General features: G+C 36.9%; 2 protein-coding genes and 1 long non-coding RNA gene across 4 annotated transcripts; all 3 read right to left on the minus strand.

Moving 5' to 3' along the window:
- Positions 1–1,229: 1,229 nt before the first annotated feature.
- Positions 1,230–4,218, minus strand: LOC148740870 (uncharacterized). Of its 2 annotated transcripts, none has more exons than XM_088731618.1 (4): positions 3,988–4,218; positions 3,210–3,299; positions 2,779–2,898; positions 1,230–2,182 (listed from the first exon to the last, which is right to left on the minus strand). In XM_088731618.1, exons 1-4 carry the CDS (start codon positions 4,093–4,095, stop codon positions 2,123–2,125), a joined length of 378 nt encoding a protein of 125 aa, XP_088587744.1. In that variant the 5' UTR covers positions 4,096–4,218; the 3' UTR covers positions 1,230–2,122. The 2 variants fall into 2 exon arrangements, with proteins under 2 accessions (XP_088587744.1, XP_088587740.1); XM_088731614.1 differs by having other exon boundaries at positions 3,180–3,299.
- A 1,411-nt stretch (positions 4,219–5,629) lies between these two features.
- LOC148740871 (uncharacterized) lies at positions 5,630–7,670 on the minus strand. The gene is made up of 5 exons (XR_015991148.1): positions 7,560–7,670; positions 7,200–7,241; positions 6,920–6,982; positions 6,480–6,533; positions 5,630–6,098 (listed from the first exon to the last, which is right to left on the minus strand). It is a non-coding gene; the product is annotated as an uncharacterized LOC148740871 (long non-coding RNA).
- A 439-nt stretch (positions 7,671–8,109) lies between these two features.
- On the minus strand, positions 8,110–10,822 carry LOC148740872 (uncharacterized). Its single transcript, XM_088758990.1, has 5 exons — positions 10,729–10,822; positions 9,223–9,875; positions 8,896–8,949; positions 8,376–8,420; positions 8,110–8,256 (listed from the first exon to the last, which is right to left on the minus strand). Exons 1-5 carry the CDS (start codon positions 10,820–10,822, stop codon positions 8,110–8,112), a joined length of 993 nt encoding a protein of 330 aa, XP_088615116.1.
- Between the last annotated feature and the right edge of the window lie 5,627 nt (positions 10,823–16,449).

The following is a 16,449-nucleotide window of genomic DNA, read 5'->3' on the forward strand; positions in this document are numbered from 1 at the left end:
CGACACAAAAGACCGAACAATACACAACAGCTAACCGTTTTGTTTTTATCCCGAGTGCATCTGTTAAAGCCAGCAGAAAGAAAAATTTGGAACGGAAATCAGAATTATTTTAACGTCTGCATGGTTGTTTTCAGAAAAGGTCTCCTAAAAAGGAGTGACCTTGATTCGAAACATTTGAGGGATGGTAAACACATTGGCTGTTTCTCGAAGCTTATTTTTTTTCTCGAAGCTCTGAGTTTTCCTCCTTACATTTTTTTCATGTGAAATGGAGGTGAGTGTTCATATATAATATGAAGTAAGAGAGCTTCAGCAGGTAGAGTTTTTTTGGAAACATTTTCATATTAGGCTGTGGATAAAAAACATATAAAGACTGAAAATGATACAAATCGAGAACTCAATTATTGTAGTGTACCCTAGCTTTTCATTTCCCGGGAATTAAAGTAGAGATTGCAAAGTGAAAAGCACGCCACCTATGATAAATTAAACGCCTTGGATAGCCGGAAGTCACAATACTTTCTTTTCGCCAAACTTGTTATTGGACCTTATAATCTTTAAATCTCGCACAAGTTCTTAAAACCAATATTAATGCAGAAGCAAGTTGCGACGGAGGTCAAAGAGTAAAGAATTGAAAAAAATTGAAAAAAGGATTGAGTGTAAATAATCAAGAGTCATTCCACCCTTTGTCTGATCTCTTATGCAGAGAATTTGTAACAGTGAGGTCTGATCCACAAAGCCAATGCGACCCTTCTCAAGTCCACTCTTGCCTGTTCCCCTGCCCCCCCTCACCCCCCTCCCCACCCGCCCCCTAGGAAACCAAGATTTTGGTCCAAGAGGGATGGTGAAGACCCCATTGTCTCTCAACCCTCCTCTGCTTCTCAAAAAAAAGAAAGGAACGAAAAACGCAAAGTGTGTGGGGTTCAGTCTTAATAAAAAGAAGTTCTGAAAACCTGACCTCTGCATCAAAGTCCTCAAATTTTCTAGCTCAAGCATAACATTTCCCTCGAAGCGTTTATAATTGGTGTGTAGATGCTTAAAAAAAGACTTTCGCGCCTCCCTTCTGGTTCAGCAAAAGCTTGTTCGAGAAAACTAAATCAAAGCCATTTCATGGAGAGATAACTTAGCAAAGAGTAAATAGTGGCTCGGAAAAGGTCGCCCCTAGTATTTTTATTCCAAAGAAGTCGGGGCAGTTAAGGCCAAGAGAGAACGAGAATACGACTACAACAAGAAAGTAACAAGATAAGATTAATTTATCATCAAGATAAATTCAGCACGGGAATAAATTAAATGAAGTTTGACAAGAGAAGCCGTCTTTTACCTTCAATCTTTAATAGAAATTGCAAATTAATTCATTGAACAAGTCAATTGAATCAACTTGGGAACAGCTTAAAAAAAGACTACAATATTTCTTAGAATAAGCTGCCTTGATTATCTACCTAGTCAAAAAATTAGTGTTGAAAAATACTCGAAACTCGAAAAAGGATAAGATATATGATAAAAAAATTGGCACTGAAGTAATAACAAAATAAATTAAGCAATTTGTTGCGATAAAAAATAAGGCACTAAACTTATCAGAAAAAAAATTAAATAATTTCTCCCGAAAGCAAAACTCGTGATATTAATAATCCGTAAAACTACAAAACTTTATGAGATCAGCACAAAGAAAACGATTAGCAATTTTAACGTCTAGCCAGGACAATTCTGATGAAATGCTAATGAAATCCTAATTAATTATCTTAATGAAAAATTCAAGCACCTATAATTAAGGGTAATCTCCTTTCAAACGTGAAAGATTAATTCTTCACGACGAGAGTCTCATCATTCACATATTCAATGATTCCTTTCAGGTGATTAGTCAACCAATTTACTATATCAATATTCTTCTAATGCATAACGTTTCAATTGTCCATGTAATTTTTTATAAAGAAAAATGTAATGCATTTTCTCGGACAAGCGCCTGGGAGCTTATTTAGCATTTCGGCTACAAAGGAGGGACGTTTATTAGAGAAAGGCGCTTATTCGAGAGGGATTCCTATCAAGAAGCTAGAAACCTTTACTGAATCCACTCTTGTTGTCGCTCAAAATAGTTTAAAGTCTAGGGAAACAGAATAGAAGCTGTTGTTCCCTAATTACCCGATGGTCGTCTCTCAGGCTGGTGTCCGACGGTTTCCTCTTCATCTGAGTCCTTAAGAAGCAGAAAAAAAAAAGAAAAAACTATGAAAAACATTTCAGGCATTTGAATAGTTAGGGCGATGGTTAGAGTTAAACCCCCCAGTTAATTCAATCCCTGGGTGTACGCAAAGCTTAGACTCTCCTCTGTGCTGCACCACAAAAAGCAGGGACTTGAAAGTTTCATTACAGAACGTTTGAACATTTTAGTATCCTGTTACAAGGACTACTATACTTTATAGAATAATTGAGATACAACAAGTGCAAGGATTGGTCAAAAACCTGTCGTTTGTCGCTACGGTAAACCGATAGAAAATTGAGACTGTTAAATTTTATTCTAATTCGAAAAGCTTCGAAAATTCGGTAAACCCAAAGAAAATCGAAACATTTTAAGTTAACTCGAGATGGTGTTGAATAAAACCCTTGCGTGTTCTCCAAACATCCCGAGTGGGTTATCACACTGATAAAGAAATAGAACGGGTACGGTCTATTGGTAAAATTGGTACATTTTGGGCTCTCATATCAAAGGGCAATCTAACATTAAGTAACCGCGCACAGCAAGTTGTAACACAAAGGCCATCCAAAATGAAACTCTACGATATGTCTACTTACACTGCTCCATGACTGTTGATCATCACTTGCCTCACAACACATGACAGTACCAGCAGACGTAGAGTTTATCCCATCCTTCATCTTCAACTTCTTGACACGAGCCCAAAGCTGACGATTTCTCTGAAACGTTGTTTTCGTATCAACATATTAATTACTGCCAAGCTCAAGTTTTGATTCAACTTACATTCAGTGAGATGTACGTGATTTGAAAGCTTTACTCGTGTTCTCCCAACATCCCAAGTGGGTTATAATGTCACAAACAGATAGAATGTGTAGCATATTGCTTAATATTAATGCAGTTTGGGGTATCATATCAAAAGGTGGTCTAACAAAGTAAACGCGTACAGCAAATCATAACACAAAGGCCATCCGACACGAAATTCTATGATATTTAAACTTACAGTGCTCCATGACTGTTCATCATTTCTTGCCTCACAACATCTGGATGTACCAACAGACGAAAAGTCTCTCAAATCCTTTGGACTCAAGTTATTGATACGAGCCCGTAGCTGACGGTTTCTCTGAAACGTTGTTTTCAATTAAACATGTAAATACTACCAATTCTAAGCTCAGGTTTTGATTCAACTCAAATTCAGTGTCTGTTCCCACCTCCAGAAAAACAGTATTAATCATCACGACAGTGTGATTTCTTAAAGGAGAGGTAAGATCTAAAAAACAACTCATGTTTATCTCCGTCGTTAACATGTATACATTAAAATCTATTTCTAACCGCTGTTTCAGACTCTGAAAAGCAAACTTAACAGCTTAAACCTCAACAATGAAAGGTGCCATTTTGAAAAACAAAAAAAAAACAAAAAAAGCCTAGTAACCTGGCCGTGCACAAAAAAGGCGTAGTGCACGAAGGTACTGCTCATTTGAGGTAAAAAAAGCTATTTTGTGAAGTGCCTTATAATCTTTGAACATATCACTCTTAACCACTTAGAGTGACTTGCATCTTATCTCTCCCTTCAGTATCACCCTTGAATCAAAGATGAAGGTCAAAAGAAATAGAGGAAATGATCACCAACAAAACAAGTTCCTGATTGTAAACAAATTCTCCTTGTCAGCGCCTTGTTAAGAAATAATTATAAGAAGAACAGTTTGGAGAATATGCATACCGATGCTAGGGCACGAAGTTAATATAACACCAATATAATTTGTAAGAGATGCAAGTCTAAGAACACATGTTATACAACTGTGACACCTCACCTTGCACAGACTTTTATTTCTTTCTTTAATTCTCCTTTCTCTATTGGTTTTTTCCACTGCGATTGAACGTTTCAAACTTTTTACTCTCTGCTTTTCTTTTGCCAACATACGTTTCAATTTCTTCACTGCATTTGTCTCAGCTTACGAAAATGCTTGCGATGCTTACTCTTGCATTCTTTTTTGGTACTCCTCTCGACGTCTATTCAGCTCAACCGTTACAAATTTGATTACCTTTATTAAAAAAAAATTAAATATCACATCAGTTTCCTCTCTAAAATTCCCTCCCTTAATTCCTCTCTTAAAAACGTTGTTTACTTGTTTGATGATTGCGTGCCGATTCAGTGCAGCATTCCAGCCCCAACAACAACAAAAAAGAATGAGACAGACTCCATGTCTGAGTCGGTGTGTGGTGTGTGTTCACCACAGTTGTTTTTGTTCAGCTTGAATTCTCATTAACAAAAAAGATATTAGGGGTATGACATTGCACAGTTTCATATTTTTGAATGAAATAAGGATTATGTGTGCTAAAGTGACGAGCAACTGCAGATTCTAACAAATTAAGTATAGATAACATTTATTTCACTTAACAGGTTGTTATAAATAAACCTAAGTAGCTCATGAGACGGACTTTGAATGAACATTTCAACCCCCTGATCCCCCCCCCCAAAAAAAAACAGATAACCAAACAAAAAATAATTAACACACAAGCGCAGGTACATGTTTAACTTAACAAATCACATTTTCTTAACACAGTTTACCTCACCACCATCTAGACTTTTCTGATCTTGTTCTTCAATGCGCTGCAGACAGGTACAGGGTGTGATGATAAAATTTAAACATTTTCAATAAAAAAAACACATACAGGACTATGAACCTGTTTAACATACACATTTGTACAACAGAGATGTTTAGTCCGATGAAGTACAAAATATGTAAATATATAAATATCAATCTTGATATTTAAGAGTTGAGAAGAGCATTAATTACCAAAGTTACAGTTGTACAAGCACCACATACAGAAAACCCCTGAGCTAGGGGCTGGTCATTTCAAGTTTAGCCAAAACTGCATTCTAAGCCATCTTCAATTTTTCCAATGATCCTTTTATCTTAACTTTTATTTTTTTGAACAGAGGCAATAAATGGGGCTAAAGCTAATAGTGGAAGGATATTTCTTTAATTAAATCAACCCCCTCAAAGAGAATCCCTGAGGCCCACTGCTTGTGTAAAACGGCTGTTTTGGGTCAGACAATGTCTTAATAAGAAGTCCTTAAAAGTTAAGAACTGTTTCCCAATGAATCCCATAATATCAAATGTTAAAAACAGTAAAGGGTGCAAGTTCTTAGGAATCTGCAGTGCCGATTCAGAGAGGGACAAGTTAATTTGGATTTATCAAGTGAGTTGATAATGTAAACTGGCCACCACAAAGGGTTTCCAAACCACTAGCCCTAGTCAGAGAAAAGAAAGAAAATGAGAGAAGCAAAGGGGAAAAGAGAAGAGAATAAGAAAGAAGGAAACAAATGGGAGGGAGAAGATGAAGGGGAAAAAATAGCTCATTCCAAGCACTCAGTCAGAGGAGATGAACAAAACTTGTCATTTTTAGTGCTTCCACCCTTTTTGCTTGGTTTCCACTTTTTGAGAAAAATATTGAAGGGAAAAGAAGTGGGGAGAGGGAAGAAGGCATTATGGAGAACAAAATGATGGAAGGAAAGGAGGTGGAGCTGTGAGAAATGTAGAATGTGAGGAATGGAAAGAACAACAATAAAGAGATTATAAGGAAGAGGAGAAGAGACAAAAGAAGTTGAAATGATCTTCTCATATCTTGTATTTCACCACAATGAAATGCTGTAGCTTAATAATCTTCATGACAATACCTGGATATTGGCCTTAAGTGGCTATATCCTGTTGGCATTACATCACAGTAAATAATGAATGGTTGCTGTCCACATGCTATCTATTGAGTAGCATTGCTCCCTTGGGACTTAGAAATGTTTAACTCACCTCAACGCACTCAAAAAATTCAATAAATAAATGAATCAAACCTCTAATAATTTCTGAATCGACTCATTCTTCTCTAATTCTCTGGTAGCACTTTCTTCCAAAAGTTGCTTAAACTGTTAAAAAAAAAAGTCCCAAATTAAGCCAATGATAGAACATTCGGTACTTCTAACAAAACACAAAGTAATACATGAACACCTTTAATGACTGGTCCTAGGGGAGGGACATACATTCAATGAAAATGTATCCTGTTCCAAAACCAACTAAGATTGGAGTTATATTTATCACATCAAGGCTTAGAACTCTAATTTGACCACACGGGCCACACCAAGGACCCAGCATGAAAACCTTAGCACCATCCTTCTTCATAAAGGTAATATGATCTATAAACAGTCAATCATATTCAGAGAAAGGTAATCCATGGCTGAGGTTTATCATCAGCGGGGTTCAACTGATGTGAATTTAAATTAATAAAATCCAGATTTAATGATAAATACCAGGTCACACGATGTCTGTGCATCTCGAAGGTTGTTAAGGACTTCGCTAAATTGCTGTTTGGAAATAAATGTAAGTATAAGTAATTTTGTTCTGAACATTGCAGACATAAAATGAAAGTTGACATCTTGAAAAAGTGTGACTTAATGATTGAACAAAACATCATTGCAATATGTACTCTTTGTTCTTTTCCACTTTTTTCACTATGTAGCTATTTTTCAAGTTACATTTAACTGTCTGTACATTGAATCTGGTGAAAAAAAACCAAGGCAGCACTTATTTTAAATATTACAGATACAATTAGGCATTAAAACAGGACTCTGTAGAAAGATCAAATGTATTTTTCTACTACAGATGGTAAAAACCATATCACCACCCTTAACTCAATGTATGCTGCAAGCATACATAATGGTAAGACAACTTATAGACTCAAAAATACTACCTGCTGAACCTGTTCATATTGACGAGAAAGCCTGTCAAATGCTTCTGTCTTTTTTCTTAATTCCTGAAACCAGAAATGAATGTTGAATTCAGATTTATATGCCCCAAGGCCCAACTTCATTAAAATTTACCCTTTGGAAACCTATTATATTCATTTCTTTTACTTAGATTTGTACTTTAATTACTCAGGTTGAAAAGCATTTCCCATCCTGTACTTGTTTCCCATTGGAGTAAAATTGCATTAGATGCAAAATATTTTCAGGACATTAACATCTACATACCTCAGTAAGAAATGAAGCATTTTGAAGTAAGGTACTGTTTTCCTGAGGAAAAAACAGTTACAGAGAATATTATTTTAACATGGTACATTACCCATTAGATTGTTATCAAGCAGTTTACACAAGAAATTCATTCCACAGTGATTATAGGTATCATTGATAGTCCTTAACCCAAGAAAAGAAGATATATAAACTACCAGACATGATGTGTCAGTACAGTGAAATTTGTTTTTATTTTTTATGAGACAAACATCCAAAAGCTTGCAGCTTAAAGGCTTGACCTCATATCAATTTAAACTATAACATATATTTAACATATTGTAAATAACTCTGAAAGTGAGAAATACATCTGTAAATAATTACCTTGTGTACTTCATTTTTCCTTTTTTCAATCTCATTTCCTTCTTTTACTTTCTGAGCCAGTTTTCCTTTTACTTCTTTATACTTGATTTGTTTCAACTTTATGACTTTCTTGCTTTCCTCCACATTCCTCTTCTCAAATTCTTCCTTATGCTTCCCTAGAAACTGGGTCAACAAGATTGATAAGACAACAACACTTAAGTCATCCCCAATAAACACTACTTTTTTAACCAAATAATGTAAAAGGGATATTAATATTTATACTACAAATAGCAGCATTTATTATTCCACTAATATGTCATTTTACCAAATTCAATGCATGGGGAAAAAATGTGCCATGGTATTAACATTACTGTAGAACAAGGAAAAAATATCCCAAAAATGGCCCAGCTGAATGATCCAACCTTTGATTTTTTTGTTTTTGTTTTTCAGGCTTGACTTTTACAAATTAAACAAACTTTTAAGTGCATTGGAATTTTTTGACACTGACACTCTTAATGAACTGCAATCATTACAATATATTTAAAATTATGTTTACTTATTGGTATTAATTTCAGAGACACAATTTTGACAAATCAAATTTCTGTATCAACACTTGTACTATACTGACACACCAACTTTTCATCAAACAATGTTTCAAGATAAATACCTCAATCTTCCTTTCCAGAGCTTGCAACTTCATTGCTTTCTTATTTAATTCCTGTGGAGAGGTAATATGACAATTAACATATATTCACAAGATAAGTCATATCGAGAGACAGTAAGAAATTAACAATTATCTCACAAGAACATGTAATTCAAAACAATCAAAACAGACACCTTAGTAAGCTCCTTGTTCTTCTTCTCTAAATTCTCACAATAAACCTATTTGTAAAAATAAAACAAACACTAACATGATACATCAGGTTTACAAAGAATTTACATTTTGATATCTGTATCATATTTTAGTATAATTTCACAATGGAGCAAATAGTTTCCAGCAATCTGATTGGTCAAGCTGTTCCTTATATGATGCTGTATAAACCGCTCCATGTGGTTTATATAAAATGTTAAAATAAAATGTTAATAAATGTTACTAAAATGTTATTAAATCTTTTAGAAATCTCTCTGTTGTTCAGCTCTGAAATTATACTAAAACAATTATTCGCCTCAGGTTCGGTGAATATCGTCAAATAATCCCCTCGACTTCATCTCGGGGATTATTCGATGATATTCACCTTGCCTTCGGCGAATAATAGTTAAATATTATTGCCTAAAACTTCCCTGAACAATGGACAATGTTAGAAAAGAGACTGTTTCATAAATTTAGTTTTAGCAGCTAGATCATTTAATAACAAACCTCTTTTGCTTTTGTAATTTCCTCACTTTCTGGGTTTACTGCTGTTTGCTGTCCCTAAAGGAAGAGGATACATATATGACAATAGTAACAACTACAAAAAATACTACTCCATATTGGATTTATAACCAAAAAAGAAGCTATTCAGCTTCAATTCAGGATCAAATATTCCAATTTTGACCCCTCTTGAATAAATGCACGTTCATACAGGGTTGATGACTGTCAAAGGGTTTTCTCATGATATAGAGAAAAACTAGAGAACATACATGTAAATAGAGACTGGCAAACTGTTTAGAATTTTATCAAAACACACCCAAAATTTACACTCACCCCAAATCCTACAGGAAAGCTATGATCCTGATATTCAGTGTTTTCTGCAGGTTTTCCATTTTCTTGCTGCATTGCAATTACCCTGTTACCTTGACACACGACACGAACAGCAGGGTGGTTTGGGGGATCCATGGAATGAGATATTGGAATCTTCATTGAGCTTGCTCCTTTGGGGGAAACTGGTCTTGGATCCTCTCTGAACATTCCCTCAGGCAGCAGGCCTCCAGAACTGTTGGGCCTACTTGATGCATGCTCACTTTCACTAATTTCTGCTTCTAATTCTCCCACAGTCAGTTGATGAGAAAAATTTTCAGTCAACCCTGCCAACTGGTCACTGGCAGACCCCGCATCAAGACAGTCACTTGCAATTAGAGACCAATTAGGGTCAGTTTTGGTGGAAGTTTCATGGCCCTGTTCATCTGTGGAATTCTCCCCAACCTGAATATCTTGTTCGCTCCATTCGCTAGATATTGACACCTGACTTTGAAAGGGTTTCCATTGTTTGCGCACTGGCGTGGCGCACAAAAATACAAAACATCTGGTTTCGCCCAGTGATTTGGTGGCTTTAGCTATGTGATTCAAGAAAAATTCATGAGGTACAATTAAAATTGTCGACGGTTCAAACGTGAGCGACTTACCTTGCCTTCCATTCCCTTAACAATGACAGTTCTGACAGTTGACTTTAAAATGGCTTTCTTAAGGGCGCGCGTACGGAATAAAAACAAACAATAACATTGCTGTTTTAATTTCTTGTTTTCTTATTTTTATTCAGTTTTGCGATTCAAGAAAAATTCACTTCCTGACGAGTGAATTCCACGTTAAATTTCACGCGAAAAAAGCAATGAGTGCGATATCGGTTTTTCGCGTGAGATTTAACGTGGAATTCACTCGTCAGGCAGTGAATTTTTCTATAATATCATCTTACCGTCCATATGAGGGGATTGCAGTCCTAAAATTGTTGCATTGCTCTCTTAATTGCAACAGCAATAGAACTTGGCAGGATAGTCAACACATCCTGATAATGATTGTTTACAAAGCATATCTCGGGGTTTCTCTATTCCCATTTCGTTGAAATACTTCGCGTAAGAGATCTTTGTTTAAATATAAGTCTACAACCGAACCGTGAACCAAATGTAAGCGGAATATTGCTAGTTCAGAAACATGTTTCTCGCCTGCAGAATAACGCTATTTAATTCAAAATGAGGTTCACTGAAATAAAACGCAAAAATAAAACATTGGACAATGAAGCACGTGGCTACAGGAACTGAGGTCGTTTGTTATATATACGAAACAGGAGCAAACAATTATCTAACTCCGATCATAATTTAATGTATCATAATTGAAAGTTTCATGGTACTTCGGGGGATAAAGCTCATTTTAGGACAAAAAAAGAGCGAAAGATCTGCAAAGGGCATAGCCCATCATACATCACTGCAGATGTGCGGCAAAGAAAAGTGTAGTGTTTGAATATTTGTTTATTTAAAGGAAGTTTTATAAGGGTCAAACCTGGAAAACCATAACTTTCGCTAAAATGTTTGTACAATCCAACGTTCAACAACTTTATATTTCCACTACTTCTTCTCCAGAGACTACTGTGCATTGTTAAGTTACTCGTGCCGGTGGAAAGACTACACGTTCACATTTTTCACACCCGCCGTTTTCCCGGCAGGGGTCTCAAAAAAGCTCACATCTGGAAATAAAACCATTTCTCTGTATCTCGGAACTCAAGAAACGCTTCGAGTAATCATTGCACCAGCTGACACAGCAGACTCGAGTGCGAGTCGGTATACCTACATCAAATACTTGCCGGCATTTTGGAGACAGTGGCTTTTAAAAATCAACTCAACTAGTCAGTTATTTAGTATTCTTGCCCAAGAAGGTAGCCAAGTAGTGATCTATCCCCCTCGAATATGGTCGGGCCCAAAGCCATCAATGCATTATATGACGAAATATTATAGAGCGTGGCTGATGCGTAATGAAAAGAAAAACATAAGCCTGTTGTCTGGTCAGACCAGAATGTTCACGCCCATCGGGAAAAGATTGACATCTAGATTTAACCAGAAAAAAGAAAGTAAACAAACCCATGTTGTGCCTATCTCCTTAAATATTTTTTTCCAAGATAATAGATTTAAGAAGTGAATGACTACTTCTTATAGAAGTCCAAAGCCATACAATGCACCATATGGCGATATTTTATTGAGTGTGGTTTGATATAAAACAAATGACCGTTATGTCAACCAGTCACGTTCTCTTGCGCTCCGTCTTATTTTCCTGTTTTATACTCAAATTAAGACCTCCTAGGGAATTTGACGATGTACAAAGGTGTGTAAGCACCCAGAGCTTCGTCTTGGATTACCTGAAGGAAGAAAGTCTCTACCATGGCTCTGCGAATGAATGTTTCTTGCCGTGCTTTCTTTCAAGTTGGGATCATCAAAACTCCAGCACATGGGATATTTGCATATGTTTGAGCGTGTACGATACTCCCAGAGAAACAAACAACAAAGCTCCTTTCGTCCCTGAGGAACACAACAACAACAAAGCTTGTCTCATTATCTACGCCAAGCGAAGCAAACGATCTCGCCGCCCTTGCTTATATTATATAAATTTTTGTGCCTGCTTTTGTCCTTCTCTTATACGCTGTGGAGACATAGAAGCAAACCCAGGCCCAAAGAAGTCGCAATAATGTCAAGAATGTGAGCAGACCTTAAGGAAAAATCAGAAGCATACAAAATGCAAATTGACTTGCCTTACTGTAAATTGTCAAAGCATCAAGAACAAAGTCGCCGATATTGCTGCAATCGTCGATCAATACAAACCAGATATAATTCTCGGCAATGAGTCCTGGCTATACCCAGATATTGAGAACAGCGAAATCTTCCCAGATAATTATAACATCTATCGAAAAGACCGCATATCTGACAACCATGGTGGCGTTTTCCAAGCAGTGAAGAAAGACATTATCGTTACTCATCGTGATGATTTGAATACGGACTGTGAGATTATTTGGACCCAATGTCAGATCCAAAATAAAGATCAAAATCTCTATTCTTCGCTTCCTTCTACCGCCCAAATAAGACCGATATAAACAGTCTACATGAATTTGACTCATCTTTATTCAAATTAAGCGATAGATTAAATACTAGCAATGTAATCGGGGCGGGAGATTTCAACGCCCCGGACCTTAAATGGAACGACCTTAAACTGACAAATTGCTCCTTCAATTCTGAACAGTTACTTGAAATCATCGATGAACATGGACTTACCCAACTAGTAAAGGAACCTACTAGAGATGCTAACATTCTCGATCTTGTGTTGACAAATAATGTCAATATCATTAACAATGTTAGGGTAATCCTGAGAATAAGCGATCACGATATGGTTCTTTTTGAAGTGAACCTGGCATGTAGAAAGAAAAAGCCAGTGAGATGCAAGATTTATATGAGGAAAAGGGCAGATACCACCCGTATAAAGAAAGAATTACAAGACTTTGCGAACGACTTTGTAGAAGTGAAGAACGAATCCGTAGACACAAAGTGGAGTATATTTCAACAAAGACTCACAGGAATTATGGATTCCTGTCTACCACACAAGTTTACTACCTCACGCTATAACCTACCGTAGTTTAATCGTAGCTTGAGAAGACAGACAAGGAAAAAACAAAGGCTATACAACAGAGCGAAGAAATCTGAAAGCCAATCCGATTGGAATAAATTTAAATTATTCAGGAAGCAATTACATAAGAACTTGAATGAGTCCAGGAACAATTATCTTTCTGACTTTCTGGGTGATTCCATTAAACAAAACCCAAAGGCTTTTTGGTCACACATCAAAAAACTAGGAAGAGAGGGTACAGATACCCAGGACCTCAAAGTTAGAAATGAAGTGTTTATCGAACCGAGAGCTAAGGCCGAAGTGCTAAATAGCCAGTTCTCTAGTGTTTTCAACAACGAAGAATCAGAGAATATCCCAGACCTTGGCGAAAGCCCTATCCCGACTATTGGAACAATAAAAACCACAACCCGTGGAGTTGAAAAGCAACTTAGTGAGTTGAAGGTAAATAAAGCGTATGGCCCGGATGGAATTCCACCCTGGTTTTTAAAGGAAAATGCCTATGAAATATCACAGGTCCTTACTGACATATATCAAGGTTGTATTCATACCGGAACTGTGCCTATCCAATGGAAACACGCCAACGTATGCGCTATTCACAAGAAAGGAAAGAGATCGGATCCTTCAAATTATAGGCCCGTGTCACTTACCTGCATTGCATCAAAGGTACTTGAGCATATTGTACATAGCCGTGTTATGAAGCATCTTTCACGATATATGGTGCTCACTGATTGTCAACATGGCTTTAGAGCGAAACGATCAACAGAAACACAGCTCATATGTACCACTCATGACATAGCAAGTGCTATCCAGTCTAACAAATCAATTCACGCCGCAATCCTTGATTTTTCAAAAGCATTCCACAAAGTTCCCCATCGCCGACTCTTGAAGAAACTTGATTACTACGGAATTCGTGGCCCACTACTTAACTGGTTTGAATCGTTCCTAACACAGCGTACCCAATCAGTGGTAATTGAGGGGGCATCATCTGCCCCTGTAGTTACGACATCTGGTGTTCCCCAAGGAACAGTCTTAGGACCGCTACTGTTCTTAATGTATATAAATGACTTACCTGATACTCTTAAATCTACTGTTAGACTTTTTGCTGATGATGCATTGTTATATGGGACAATTTGTTGTGATAAAGACACAGCCGATCTCCAAGAGGACCTGTTTAGATTAGAAGACTGGCAACAAACGTGGAAGATGGAATTTAATCCTTCAAAGTGTAAGATCATGTGTTTTACAACCAAGAGAGATCCAACAAAGCGAGAATACGTATTCTGTGGACAAATCCTAGAAGAATTGGAATCTCACCCTTCTTATCTGGGGGTAATGCTCGATAACAAAATGAGGTGGTCACCACACATTGAAACAATCACATCTAGAGCAAATAAGGTCCTGGGACTTATCAAGCGAAACCTGTGGAATTGTCCAAAGTCAGTGAAAGAAACCGTGTATATGACACTTGTGAGGCCAAAACTCCAGTATGCCTGTAGCGCATGGGACCCACATTAGCAGAAAGATAGAGTCGCTCTAGAAAGGGTACAGCGGAAAGCAGCCCGCTTTGTCACTGGAAATTACGATCGAACAACGAGCGTGACGGAAATGCTGCAAGACCTACAGTGGGACACACTTGAAACAATGAGAAGACATGCAAAGCTCTCCACTATGTACAAGATGTGCCACGGCCTCCTAGATGGGGATTGGGGGGATTATTTGATAACAAACAAAGAAAAGAGAACCCGAGGAAGCCATGATTTTGCATTTATTGTACCGAAAGGACATAAAGATATTTTTAGATTTTCCTTTTTCCCCAGGACAATAACTGAATGGAACAAACTCCCAAAAGAAACTGTTTCCAGTCAATCCCTCCGTATTTTTAAAAGCAAACTAACTTAAATTTATTCATCGGTAGTTTTAAATAGTTTTTAATAATTTCCAATAGTTTTTAATAGTGTTGTATATTTAGTATAGCTTCACTTATTATTATCTTAGAGTTGGCGTGATGTCCTAAACGATTTTGCCGACATAACGATATTTAGATTTAGATTTAGATATATCAGAAGGAACTCTGCGCCTCGAACTAGAGCCTCTCGTTCACCCCAAGCCAAGCTTTGCATTAAGTGAGGGACAAATTGTCATGGAATGTTTGTCAGCAGGAGAAGAAAATATGGCAGCTCGGCTAAGAACTAGGTCAACTTCGTCTTCTGGCCCGTAAAAACCAAGACTAGCGGAATGGCTCTCAGTCCGCCTTGAACAGGTAAGAAGAGGTATAATTACTGTTTCCCGTCTTCTGGATCGTCTGTCGAAGTCACAGTGTACTCTTGCTATAGTTTTGAACGAGCAGCAGATATCCTTATGAGGAGAACGACATGCAATGCTGTTGCAGAGTTCACATCTTTTCTCTGCAATTCATTTTATTAGTGAACGAAAATGCCAGTTTCAAGGTAATTTCTGTAATTATTTTAATCAAACAATCAACAGAGATTACAATAGTAGGGAAGAGGAAACAAATACGATTCAATTTTTCAGCGTCTTGAAAAATACTTGTAAATTATTCAAAATCCTTACCTCTACTCGAGGCAATTGTCATCTCGACCGGTTCCTTCTTACACAAAGTAAGCACCAAGTGTTTCTATGGATATTCAGTGTGGCTTTAGCGATTAACGATAGAAACACCCCTCTGAGTTTCATTTGGTAGGTTTGACTGTAATTCATTTTGAATATTACATACCGTCAACAGAAGAAAATTTAGTAAGAGTGCAGGCAAGTTGAAAACTTATCAACAGTAAAATACAGTAGTATTGTAGCAAGCAGAGGTTTTAATCACCGAACTAGGTTTATCTTTTGTTCTTTTTGTCCTAAAATGAGCTTTATCAACCTAAATATAATTTACAAAATAAAAGTATGAACTCAACAAGGATCGGAGTTAAATAATTGTTTGCTCCTGTTTCCTTTATGTAACACTCGACCTTAGTTCCTGTAGCCACGTGCTTCACAGTCCAAAGTTGTATTTTTGCGGAGTTGTCGATTTCTGTGGACCATAATTTTGAATTAATTAGCGTTATTGCGCACACGAGAAACATAATTCTGAACTAGCAACATTTCGCCAACATTTGGTTCGCGGTTTAGTCAAAGACTTATATTTAAACAAAGATCTCTTACGTGAAGTAATTACAGTCTCGTTTTCAACAAAAGGGAAAGAGAGAAACCCTGAGATACGCTTTGTAAACAATCATTATCAAGAGGTGTTGACTATCCTGCCAAGATATATCGCTATTATGGGAGCAATGAAACAAGGTCAGGACTGCAATCCCCTTTTGTGGTACAGCAATATGGACGGTAAGATGATATTATGTTAAATAAGCTGTAGCTTGGATGTAAAATGCGAAACAATGGAGTTTGCGTGTGAATGTGTACATTTTCGAATAACTGACTGCATCGTCAAAGCAGCTCATTTTATTCAACTTTAAAATTTAATTAAATCGCACTGAATCATTTCCCCAAAACATCCTTTGGAGTTCGAAAAGAACCACATTTTGTCTTCTAAAAGACAGATTTTCATTCGATTATTTTATATAGCACATAGTTAAATTACAGGTTACTTTTGACCTA

Source organism: Stylophora pistillata, chromosome 1 (assembly GCF_964205215.1).
Source record: "Stylophora pistillata chromosome 1, jaStyPist1.2, whole genome shotgun sequence".
NCBI classification, from domain to species: domain Eukaryota; kingdom Metazoa; phylum Cnidaria; class Anthozoa; order Scleractinia; family Pocilloporidae; genus Stylophora; species Stylophora pistillata.